General features: G+C 45.5%; 1 protein-coding gene across 4 annotated transcripts in view; it reads right to left on the bottom strand.

Annotated features, from left to right (window-relative positions):
• LOC123774331 (proton channel OtopLc) overlaps nucleotides 1-13,150 on the bottom strand; it is a 219,099-nt gene that overhangs the window by 116,960 nt on the left and 88,989 nt on the right. The window contains exon 1 of one of the 4 annotated variants that reach the window (XM_045768505.2): nucleotides 5,748-5,835. The exons of 2 other annotated variants lie outside the window; for them this stretch is intronic. In XM_045768505.2, the coding sequence (XP_045624461.1) occupies nucleotides 5,748-5,767 (20 nt within the window). In that variant the 5' untranslated portion in view covers nucleotides 5,768-5,835. Of the gene's footprint in view, nucleotides 1-5,747; nucleotides 5,836-13,150 lie in introns of those variants that run through there. One more of the 4 variants, XM_045768521.1, reaches the window with a different exon arrangement.

Below are 13,150 nucleotides of genomic sequence, written 5' to 3'. Positions count from 1 at the left end.
TAAAACTAATGTTGTCGTGTGCTATGCATACACAATAAGGGTGTTTTTGACGCGCCAGTAAATAGTGTTCACATCTATAACATCACTCAAAAGAGCTTTAACCATCTTTCTAACTTTCAGATATCATGGATTTTATTTAATAAAATAACATTATAATACACCATGAACGTAACCGGAGATTAAATTTATTATGCAGAGAAATTTGTTAAGGGTAAAGAGTTCCAAGGACTTATGTAAAACTCAAAAGACAGTTGATATTAGGAACTATCGCTTCTCAACTCAGTTGCATATTTAAAATTAATTTTATGACTTAGTACGTTTATACTTTTAATGGTAGTAAAGTTGTCACGTTTCTAAGGTCGAACAAACGATTTTTGACAATTAAATAAAAATATTATTATTGTTACAGACAAATTTTGAGTTCATAAATGAATGGAAAGGAACGGGCCTATGAGTCTCCCTACTTATAGGAGTCTCCATGTATACTAGCCATAGTCTCCTCAGGTTGGAGAGTCTCCATGTATACTACCCCACAGCCTCCTCAGGTTGGGGAGTATCCATGTATACTAGCCACAGTCTCCACAGGTAGGAGAGCATCCATGTATACTAGCCACAGTCTCCACAGGTAGGAGAGCATCCATGTATACTACCCCACAGCCTCCTCAGGTTGGAGAGTATCCATGTATACTACCCCACAGCCTCCTCAGGTTGGAGAGTATCCATGTATACTACCCCACAGCCTCCTCAGGTTGGAGAGTCTCCATGTATACTACCCCACAGCCTCCTCAGGTTGGAGAGTGTCCATGTATACTACCCCACAGCCTCCTCAGGTTGGAGAGTATCCATGTATACTACCCCACAGCCTCCTCAGGTTGGAGAGTATCCATGTATACTACCCCACAGCCTCCTCAGGTTGGAGAGTATCCATGTATACTACCCCACAGCCTCCTCAGGTTGGAGAGTATCCATGTATACTACCCCACAGCTTCCTCAGGTTGGAGAGTGTCCATGTATACTACCCCACAGCCTCCTCAGGTTGGAGAGTATCCATGTATACTACCCCACAGCCTCCTCAGGTTGGAGAGTATCCATGTATACTACCCCACAGCCTCCTCAGGTTGGAAAGTGTCCATGTATACTACCCCACAGCCTCCTCAGGTTGGAGAGTGTCCATGTATACTACCCCACAGCCTCCTCAGGTTGGAGAGTCTCCATGTATACTACCCCACAGCCTCCTCAGGTTGGAGAGTATCCATGTATACTACCCCACAGCCTCCTCAGGTTGGAGAGTATCCATGTATACTACCCCACAGCCTCCTCAGGTTGGAGAGTCTCCATGTATACTACCCCACAGCCTCCTCAGGTTGGAGAGTCTCCATGTATACTACAGAAACAATAATAGCTTTGCCATTTTAAAGTAAATAAAAAAAGTGTAGTTCTTATTACTTGTTAAGTACAGAGACAGGACATCATAAAGAGAATATTAAAATATTCAGTTAACAATTAAAAAATGGAAGTTTAATGGCATAAAACCATCAGTTTTGTCTCCGTTAATGAAATTCGCTTCATCGCTAAACATTAATATCAAGTTTTTTTTTGGTAGTTACAACAGCTATTCGTAAATGATCAATAAAACTAATCAGAGCCATTACTCGTCTCCAAACGAGACGAAAGAATTTATATTCGATATTTCATTTGTATTATAGACGAGGAATTTGCTCCAAACTTGATAATGAAATTGGTGGCAGGTCAGTAGTTTATGACTAAACTACCGGTAGTTTATGACTAAATTCTATTGATGATAAATAGTACTAAATTTTTAAACTTAAAAAGTAAATGTGTATTTACATTAGGTATTTTATTTAGCTTGTGCTAACATACTCAAAGTTGTATTCACACAACAGCAGCAGTAAAAATAAATATTTAACTTGATAAGATAAACTATATTTAATACATCGATTGCAGTCTAAAGAAAACGAAAACTAAGGTAAGGGGAGACTAGGACGTACTAAGCGCTAGGATATGTGGGCATTAAATCTCCGTTTGTTCATGGGGTTGGACCGTCGGGGAGCGAACACCGACCCTGTAAGAAGCGAGTCCGTCGCTGGACCCATGGGAGAGGGAGGAGGACGGAAGACACATAGAGAGTGTTCAGGATATGAGGGAATGGAACTGAGAGGACGATGGAAGGGATAAAAGTGAGAGTTGAAGGAGATACAAAGGTAGAGAGGGGGTGGAGGGAGAGGCGGGTGTGGAGGAGGTAGGGGACGGGTGTGGAGAAGGGAGGGACGGGTGTGGAGGAGGGAGGAGGGAGGAACGGGTGTGGAGGAGGGAGGGGGAGGGGGCGGATGTGGAGGAGGGAGGGACGGGTGTGGAGGAGGGAGGGGGCGGGTGTAGAGGAGGGAGGGGGCGGGTGTAGAGGAGGGAGGGGGGCGGGTGTGGAGGAGGGAGGAACGGGTGTGGAGGAGGGAGGGGGCGGGTGTGGAGGAGGGAGAGGGTCGGGTGTGGAGGAGGGAGGGGGCGGGTTTGGAGGAGGGAGAGGCGGGTGTGGAGGAGGGAGGGGGCGGGTGTGGAGGAGGAAGAGGGTCGGGTGTGGAGGAGGGAGGGGGCGGGTGTGGAGGAGGGAGGGACGGGTGTGGAGGAGGGAGGGGGCGGGTGTGGAGGAGGGAGAGGCGGGTGTGGAGGAGGGAGGGGGCGGGTGTGGAGGAGGGAGGGGGAGGGTGTGGAGGAGGGAGGGGCGGGTGTGGAGGAGGGAGGGGGAGGGTGTGGAGGAGGGAGGGACGGGTGTGGAGGAGGGAGGGACGGGTGTGGAGGAGGGAGGGGGCGGGTGTGGAGGAGGGAAGGGGCGGGTGTGGAGGGAGGGACGGGTGTGGAGGAGGGAGGGTGTGGAGGAGGGAGGGGCGGGTGTGGAGGAGGGAGGGGGCGGGTGTGGAGGAGGGAGGGGGAGGGTGTGGAGGAGGGAGGGGCGGGTGTGGAGGAGGAGGGAGGGGCGGGTGTGGAGGAGGGAGGGGGAGGGTGTGGAGGAGGGAGGGGCGGGTGTGGAGACGGAGGGAGGGGCGGGTGTGGAGGAGGGAGGGGGAGGGTGTGGAGGAGGGAGGGGGCCGGGGGTGGAAGAGTGAGGGAGAGTTGGGAAGGAGAGAGCGTCAGGTGAATGAGGGAGGCGACTGTGCAGGAGATCACAGTTGCTAATCAATCTCTGTACAAGGGTAACTGTGAACTGGTATTACGTCTGCGGCTGTCAACACCTGTCTGACCACCTCTAACAAGGCGGCAGTGCCCACGTACACCCCAAGACACGCTACATCACTTAATTTATCCAGTTCAGTAAACCCACAACAAGTATCCTTAAATTTATCCAGTACAGTAAACCCAGAAGAATTATCCTTAAATTTGTCCAAAACAGTAAACCAAGAACAGGTATACTTAAATTTATCCAGTACAGTAAACCCAGAAGAATTATCCTTAAATTTGTCCAAAACAGTAAACCAAGAACAGGTATACTTAAATTTATCCAGTACAGTAAACCCAGAAGAATTATCCTTAAATTTGTCCAAAACAGTAAACCAAGAACAGGTATACTTAAATCTGTGTTTTCACACCAATCACTGTTTATACGTCTTAAAATGAATTCAGTTTCATATGTTTGAACTCGCAAACGAAGCATTTTGTTTCAGTTTTTGACAGAAGCACAAAAATAAAATTGCCCTTAAAAACGTTTACTAAATAAATAACCAAAATATATTCAGCTACGCGTGATAATTGACGTGACGTGAGTAGTAATTATATATATATATATATATATATATATATATATATATATATATATATATATATATATATATATATATATATATATATATATATATATATACTGGTGACATATATATATATATATATATATATGTCACCAGTGCACCGGTGACAGGTAAAAATAAACAAAACAAAAGAGTGTCTCACTATATAACTGACGGGTACAGTATCCGTCCTGCGTGGTATGGCACTGTGCCTTCCGTCTCTGGCACTGTTCCTGCGGTCTCTGGCACTGCGCCTTCGGTCTCTGGCACTGCGCCTTCGGTCTCTGGCACTGCGGTTTCGGTCTCTGGCACTGCGGTTTCGGTCTCTGGCACTGCGGTTTCCGTCTCTGGCACTGCGGTTTCCGTCTCTGGCACTGCGGTTTCCGTCTCTGGCACTGCGGTTTCCGTCTCTGGCACTGCGGTTTCGGTCTCTGGCACTGCGGTTTCCGTCTCTGGCACTGCGGTTTCCGTCTCTGGCACTGCGGTTTCCGTCTCTGGCACTGCGGTTTCGGTCTCTGGCACTGCGGTTTCGGTCTCTGGCACTGCGGTTTCGGTCTCTGGCACTGCGGTTTCCGTCTCTGGCACTGCGGTTTCCGTCTCTGGCACTGCGGTTTCCGTCTCTGGCACTGGGGATTCGGTCTGCGTAACAGAGTCTTCGGTCTGTGGTGATACAAAGTCTTCGATCTGTGCTACAGCGACTTCGGTCTGTGTCACAGAATCTTCGGTCTGTGGTGCTACAGTATCTTCAATATGTTCTACAGATTCTTCAGTTTGTGTCACCGAGTCTTCGGTCTGTGGTGACACAAAGTCTTCGGTCTGTGTCACAGACTCTCCGGTCTGTGTCACAGACTCTCCGGTCTGTGTCACAGAATCTTCGGTCTGTGGTGCCACAGTATCTTCAATATGTTCCACAGATTCTTCAGTTTGTGTCACAGAGTCTTCAGTCTGCGGTGGCACAGCATCTTCGGTCTGTGCCACAGCGTCTTCGGTATAAATCACTGTAGCTTCCGGCTGTTGCAGATCAGGATCGAGCTGAGTTACCGTAGCTTCGGGCTGTGCCACCGTGAGTTCAGGCTGTTCCACTGTGGCTTCGGGCTGTGCCGCTGAGGCTTCGGGCTGTGTCACCGAGGCTTCGGGCTGTGCCACTGACTGCATGATGTAGCTGCGGGCTGTGGAACTGTGACACTGTTGTGAAGCGCCGAACAGAACTAGGTGCTCTTCCTAAATATCAAGGCCATTGTCGCCAGAACTGGTCGGAGAACACGTGACTTCCTGTCGAGTCCCACCTGGTCGCCCCCGCCATGATGCCCTTGTCCAGGACCAGCCAGCCTCCGACGCTCTCATCTGAGTCTCAAGAGTCCTCACGAGATGTCCGTGTCAAAGATCACCAGCCTCTGATGCTGTCATGATGGACGAGGTGTCGTTGACGCTCGTCTGAGGTAGATTTTTAGTCATTTCCGAAGGCGCATTCTCTGGGTATTTTGAGAGCGCCACTCCTCACTCAAAGAGTTTCAAAATAAATCATGCTATGCTCTATGCCTCAGATTAATCTTGTTATTTCTGAACGATAATTAAAGGTTCATCTTGAACAGGTTGTTCATCTGAAAGCCTCACGAATATCTTTGCTTAATGCACAATGTAAACAGTTTACCGAGGCCGAGAGCTTCATCACTCGCACAGTCCACACAACCTGTCACTCACTGTTTGGGTTGAGCCGCACGGGACACAAACCTCCCGCAAACTCATCTCACGCGAACACAAGATCCTGGTGTCGGGGCATTGATCACGAAGGTGGTGGGTATGGGGCACTTAAGTGGAGTGGTGGAGCGATCATTAAGGTAATGGGGAAGGTGGAGCACTTGAGATTGGTCGGGTGGAAGCACGCAAGGGTTTAGGGACCTGCCTGGGTATTTCTGAATACTAATGAGGGTGGTAGAAGCGGCATTGTCTTACCTGTTTGGGTGAAGATACATGGTGGCCAAGATGAGATCCCGGCAGCCACCAATTGTACACTGACACTGCTACGCCGACCCAAGACCCTGGCGTCCGACCCCCGCTGTATGGCCTCGCCGGAAGGCCAACCTAGACCCCACCTACGAGGCCATACAGCTCAAGGAAACCCAACCCAACCCCCATAGAGGGCGAGAGCCACGCCCTATTCACCATCCAAAATGGAATTTAATCTGTCGGTCTGTGGAATAGAGAGACCATTGGGGCGCACTCTGAGTGTGCCAGCGAGATACTTCAGGTAATGTTGGCATTATACTCACGATAACACTACAATTGCCGGTAGGGAGTTCACAATGGCAGTTCCGCCCCACCCGTTGCTACAGACCACACTGGCTTCCTCAGGACTCTCCCCAGCGAGTCTAACAATCCCCAAGACACTTTTTCTTTGTGTCACAGATTCATGGCTCGACACGTTCGACCTAGTGTACAAAAACTAGGGAGTGAGGCATGCCAATTTGCAGCATAGTTCAAGGCTGAGAAGAGTTCTGAGGATACATACCACACCTTTCCAGCTTGTATCCATTCTCAGCCAACCAGAGCCGAAAGTGCGGCCTGCCCCGAGCACACAGATTGGTCAACAGTCGCAAGTCTGACCCCTCCTCCCTCTGCCTTACAATCACCTCACATGAACTCCGACCTCTCACGCACACATTCCTCATAACTCACAGTTTTCATCTCAATATACCTCATTCTTGTAATTAAAAAACTATTACCTTTTATTTCACTAGTGAAATAACTTTAATGTGAATATATACATAGGCCTTCAAGATGTAAAAATTGACTTTCGCTTTTCATTCTGCGGCTGGTGGCTCCGCCCACACCGGGGAGTGGGTGGAGGTGGGCGTGGTCTCCTGTTGGGCAAGATCATCACGCCGCTCAGAACTGGCTTTACAGAACACCCGCCCACGCACACACGCGCGGGCACACACATACCAGGTCACACACATACACATTAGGTCACACGCACATATACCAGGACACACACACCGACACACAAGGCGCACACACATTCACGCACCAGAGTGCACACACACACACCAAAACACGCACCAGCACACACACACACTAACAAATACCCACAGACATTGCCATACACACAAACCCAAACCGCGACACATACCCACACAAAAATACCCACACCCATCCACCCTAACCGCATTCATATATGAAATATTATGCTTTAAAGACAAATATTATGCTTTATTATGATAATAATATTATGAAATATTATGCTTTAAAGACAAAGGCAGTATTCAACGAGCATTTAAGCAAGTAATTGTAAACCTGTACAACAAAGATCGATAACACATGTACAAGTTCGTAAGTACTTGCGTAACTCCTTGACGAATCCGGTCCCAAAGCTGGAAATTATATACACCCCCCCCCCAAAAAAAAAAAATGTGTTGGCAAAATAAAGAAAACGGGAAAATTTATGAGGTGAATCGAGAGTATTGTGAGGGGGAACCTGGCCAAGGCCGGATAGACTCCCAGGGGGGTAGTGGCTCGCTCCCTCACACCTCAACCTGTTCTCTCTATACCACGTCACATTTTGACGGTATAGAGAGAACTTTGGCCAGAAACTGACGGACAAGATGATGGTAGCGACTCGGGAAATTAACGTAATGTCCAGTTTTATGTTCGTGGGGCCTCTGGTTGGTTAGGATACTTTAGTTCGACAGTTTCGTGACGTTGGCAACGCTGGCGAGAACAGGCTGCACACCTAACTCATTTCACCTGCGCCAGGTGAGGAAGTCACCCGGGCCAGGTGAGGAAGTCACCCGGGCCAGGTGAGGAAGTCACCCGGGCCAGGCGAGGAAGTCACCCGGGCCAGGTGAGGAAGTCACCCGGGCCAGGTGAGGAAGTCACCCGGGCCAGGCGAGGAAGTCACCCGGGCCAGGCGAGGAAGTCACCCGGGCCAGGCGAGGAAGTCACTTGGGAATTACTTGAAGGAAGAATTCAAAGTGTCACGCTAGAGATAATATTAACTTGACCCATCAATCTCTGGAGGCTATAAAGTCCTCCACAAAAGCCTACTGACCAACCAGCAGATACAATTTGCTTTTGTACACTATTTTAAAATAAAGAAAACTCAGTGTACGTATACCATGAGAGGTGATATATATATTTTTGTTATATATAAAGAACTCCTTACTACTGTACATATTAATTCAATTATAATTTTAAAGCTGAAGCTGTACCGAGTTTAAGCACATTATCACTGGCAAGACAGAAAGATTTATCAAGCGAGTTAAGGTTACGAAAGAGATTGATTGATATGAACATATCTGGTGTGGCAGCATCTAGGTCATTGTCGATACATAAATTATATAGTCCAGATTAATTTAAATGAGTAAATGCCACCAATTACTCGAATGAAACCATTTGGACTAGACGGTAAAGCGACGGTCTCTCTTCTTGCAGGTCGGCGTTCCCAAGACTGTCTAAGTGGATGAGCCTTTCCTCAGTCCTATCCTGAAGCCTTGTCTTCTTCTCCCCTCCCAAGTGCTATATAGTCGCAATGGCCTAGTAAGCAAGTAATTATCAACAGAAGGCACCAAGCCCGGGAGACTATGTAGCGTAATGACTTAGTGCTTTCTCAAGATAATTATCTTGCCTTATCTTGCTGGAATGAACGGCTAGCATAATTGTTCCCAACCATTTGATAATATTCAAAAGACCTGCGATTCTATGCAAAACTTTCATAATTAAATATTTGCAAAGAATGAATTTAGAATTAAATTTGAATATTCTTTGAACATTGAAATATTAAAAATTTTGGGAGAAATTATTCTGGGAAAATATTTAAAGCTCATCCTTCATCACATCTTTCTCAAAATTGTGATAAAATGATGGTCGTGGTAGGATCTATAGAGCCAGCTTGAACATTCGTGGCTGTGCCGTTCCCAAAGTCAATCTCGTGTCATACTCAACACCTATTCTATTCCTTGCCTTTGTTTTAAGGTTAAAGAAGGGTTGAAAATCCAGTCTCACGGAGATTGAGGCAACTGGCTGTACAACTCGGAAGGCAAGCATAATGACACTCGGAGATGACTGAGCCAACGATTTTTATTAAGATAGATCACGTGATGAGGAATCATTCCACAGGTCCAAGAATTCATGATAGGCTTCACCGGGAACGCTGGACACATCCATGGAAACAGAAAATGGGTTTCGTACCAGAGCTGCCTCTTCTGTGAGCTCTAAGGAAGTCCCGCTGAAATTCCTTTTCAAGGGATTCTAGGGTCTCAGTAATCTCCTCCTTCAGAATCTCATCTACTTCACCTTCAGATTCCTCCACATCACGGCGCTGGTCTTCAAGCATGACAATGTTTCCCAGATTGACTTTTTGACGCCAGTTTATATATATTATATTAGATCCATGACTGGATCTAATATAATTATCAATAATACTAAAGTATACCTCCCTGAGTCAATAAGTCAGAAATAGAACCATATTTTTGGAGCCGCCTCGGAGGAGACGTCTGGGCTCAGATTGTAGGTAAACAAGAGAGGCTCCCAGTGAGCCGAGTTACAGACCCGCTCCTGTACCAGGTAAGTCCACTACGGGCTCACCATAGCCCGTGCTACATTGGAACTTGTGTTCTAAGTAGCTGAATCTAAAACAACAACAACCCAGTGAGATCCGACACGCGGCACTACAAAGATCTCAAATACCGATCGCCCAGCAGTGCTGGAAATTATTCACAGTGCCCCAACCCGTTCTCGCAAATTTAATAAGTCAATATTGACTTATTAAATATGTGCATAGGTGACATACTTAACATAATAGATACCCTTAAAAAGATTCATAGAAAACACCGACCTTACCTAACCTTGTTATTATCTTAAGATAAGCATCTTATTGCTTCGTAATTACAATTATTACCTAACCTATAATAGGTATAGGTTAAGTAATAATTGTAATTACGAAGCAATAAGATGCTTATCTTAAGATACTAACAAGCAACGACCTCATTATCAGTAACGGGAAGTGCTAATTATCCCACTAAACCCCATGTCTAGTAGATAGGTTGGCCATGGTTAAGAGGCAGGACCACCCCACCACAAAGGGGAAGCCTAATTTAATAAATTACCCGTTTCCTTGTTATATGACACATTTGTGGATGCAGTTTAGCACTCTGTAGTAACTTCGTAGGCGTGGTTCAAGGGAGAGAGAGAGTGATCACAGAGAGCCGTTAACGCCTATAGGAACCTGTACAGATGCCCACTTGCTCTAACAAAGGCAACAAAGCCGCCTTTAACAGGTCCAGGACGGACCTAAAGAACATTATTCAGTAGTTTATTATAATTATCATTTATGTGATTAATAAGCTATGAACATAAACCCCCCCTAACTCGTGATCAGGTAGACACCTAGCAGGATAACTGTACATATACAGTCCACTTTGAAGTAATAACAATAAAAGTAATATTCAATAAATCAAGAATTAAAAACAAATAAATGCCTGCTAGGAAAATATCCCACAATTGTATTATTATGATGCGGGTGTTGAACTGTGAGGTGCTGCCAACCGCACAGTGCCGCCTGAACCACCCTGTTGTCGGTCTCATGGTCGCACGCACGCACTGACCTGCCACACACATGCACTGAGCTAATACACGCACGCGCTGAGCTACTACACGCACGCACTGACCTGCCACACACATGCACTGAGCTAATGCACGCACGCGCTGAGCTACTACACGCACGCACTGAGCAACCACACGCACGCACTTAGCAACCGCACGCAAGCACTTAGCAACTACACGCACGCGCTGAGCTACTACCCGCACGCAACAAACCAACACACAAAGAAACCACACTTAACAGTTGTCCTGTTTCTCGGCCTTTCAAAGTAAACCAGACGTCATCATCCTGACACAAGAGGGCCACGAAAAACAGCCACACACCGCACCAAAGTGCCAGGAGCAGGAGACAAAATGTTTCATTTTGTTTACCATCAAATCGAAATTTGATTTGATGGTAAACTAATGTAATCAGGAAGGCCAGGGAACGTGAAAACACAGTTTCGATAATAAAAAACAAGTAATCCTTGAGAAAAGTATTCATGCTCTAAGTCGTCGCTACCAGATTTTTGACATGCTAAAGTTCATGGTGGTACAGGTGGTTGTTGTTGTTTTAGATTCAGTTACTCGGAGCAATAAGTTCCAAGTAGCACGGGCTACGGTGAGCCCGTTGTGGACATACCTGGCACAGGAGCGGGTCTGTAACTTTTTTTTTATGCGACTCTTAAGCACTGGAGTACCCGACACTAATCCTCAAACGAAAACATAATTAATGTAAAGAAAAAATACCACACATCTGACACCAGCTGGACGAGTCCGAGTTTCTTAGAAACAAACAATTGTGAATACAAATGTTATCTCGTATCCCCTCAAGACTATTTGCCAACTGTGAAGAATTGTATATCGTACAAAAGCGGATCAGTGAAGGCAACTGTGGTAAGTTATACAATAACGGCTTCATATGTGTGTTATATGTTCATAAGAAGATATCTCATACACCTGTAACTCTCCTGATGAGGCTACAGCGAATATCGTATCGAATGGTTGAAAAACACCTACAGGGATTGAAATAACATTGTTGAGCAACTTATTATCTGCTTACGTTATTTTATTTTGGGTTTCTTTGGATGGTGTTTGGTTAAAAGCCTAATAACTGTATGAGGGGGTTATCAAGGCCGCGACAAGCTTCCTGATCAACCAGCAAGTATTCCTTATCCCTGAATATAGTCCAGGACTAAAGAAAACTCGCAGTGTCTATCTTCCGAACTAAATCTAAGGTGAAACAGGCGAGCATTACCACAGCAGGAACAACAGGGTTATAGCGGGTACAAGCTTGGGGCAGTCGTCTCGTCTCACATCTCTCCTCGAGCTCACACGCTAAAACAAAAGGTATTTTCCCCAATATATGACCAACTGATAACACACCAAACTCATTTCATGCCCGGCTGCTCACGTGGAAGATTAGTCGCAAGCCTCATGATTACACAGGCTTGGCTGTTTACAGGCCCCGGCTGGTCACATGGGCAATCCTGTTGATCAAAATGATTGATCATATTCTGTTGATCAAAATGATTGATCATATCCTGTTGATCAAAATGCATGTTTGATCATATCCTGCTGATCAAAATGCTTGATCATATCAAAATCCTTGGTCACTTTCTTTCCAGTATCGTAGGCTCTGCTCAAAACTTCAAGCAACAGGAAGATTGAATGCACGAAGCTAGTAAAAAATAAAACTGTGTTAATAAACAGTTCAATATCAGCAAGTAAACTAGAGAACAGTGACATCTCCGCCAGCAAAAATAATCATATCTTATAACTTTTTCAGTTATGGTTAGCGAAAAGTAACCAGATAAAACTTCTGTAGTGCTGATGCTTGGCTTAGGGGTCTACTATCCATGATAGTTGAACAACCAGAAGAATACATTAATCCTGAACAAAGTCCAGGACTAAACTCTCAGTGTATTTGGTGGTGGAGTAGGGTATACCTCCATGTATATATACATGTTCTAAACCTAGGGAGGGTGACACTAGCTTTCTGAACCCCTAGAAAGAATAGTTACACCTGAACTTAGTCCAGAAATAAGATATAATAATAATAATAATAATAATAATAATAATAATAATAATAATATATATATATATATATATATATATATATATATATATATATATATATATATATATATATATATATATAATAAAAATATTTTGTGAGGGTACCACCTCTGGTGCCAATGTGGGGACCCATAGCCTCGGAGAAGAAAATAAAAAGTATTCAGAGGAGACCTTGTGGTTTCTCACTGAACACTAATATTATCTTCTCCTACCACCCCCATTCTTTTGTATGTACACATATATATTTACTTTATTTGAACTTTGTTACAAAAAAAGGAGTTACATATGGGTTACAAAGATGGTTGTCATAGGTTGTCGAGTTCCTCCAGCTCCTCAGATGGCGGGCAGGAACCCTGGATGCAGTGCGCATTTCCCCTCTGTATCGCCACACTGAGGCGCTGGAAAAGAAAGCTTGCAGCTCTCGGGTCCCTTGTTGTTTCAATGAGCCTAGAACCCAGTTCCTTCAAAAAACTGGTAGCACTTTTACCCCAGGCGCCGAGCGTCTCAGAAGCAATGGGGACAAAATTGTAGTGGTGATCCAGTTCTCTATACTTACGGGATTTGGCTGCTTCCCTGTGGGTGGCAGCGCCACCTGGTTGTGCAACACTGAGGTTAATGTAGGTGTTAGCCAGGGTTGATACGCACGTGTAGTCCCATACCAACTGCTTGCCATTCTTCCAGGGGTTCACTGTGATACCATC

This window comes from Procambarus clarkii, chromosome 10, assembly GCF_040958095.1.
Source record: "Procambarus clarkii isolate CNS0578487 chromosome 10, FALCON_Pclarkii_2.0, whole genome shotgun sequence".
Classification (NCBI taxonomy): domain Eukaryota; kingdom Metazoa; phylum Arthropoda; class Malacostraca; order Decapoda; family Cambaridae; genus Procambarus; species Procambarus clarkii.
Note: the sequence above shows the minus strand (reverse complement) of the source record. Positions and strands in the feature narration are given on the sequence as shown.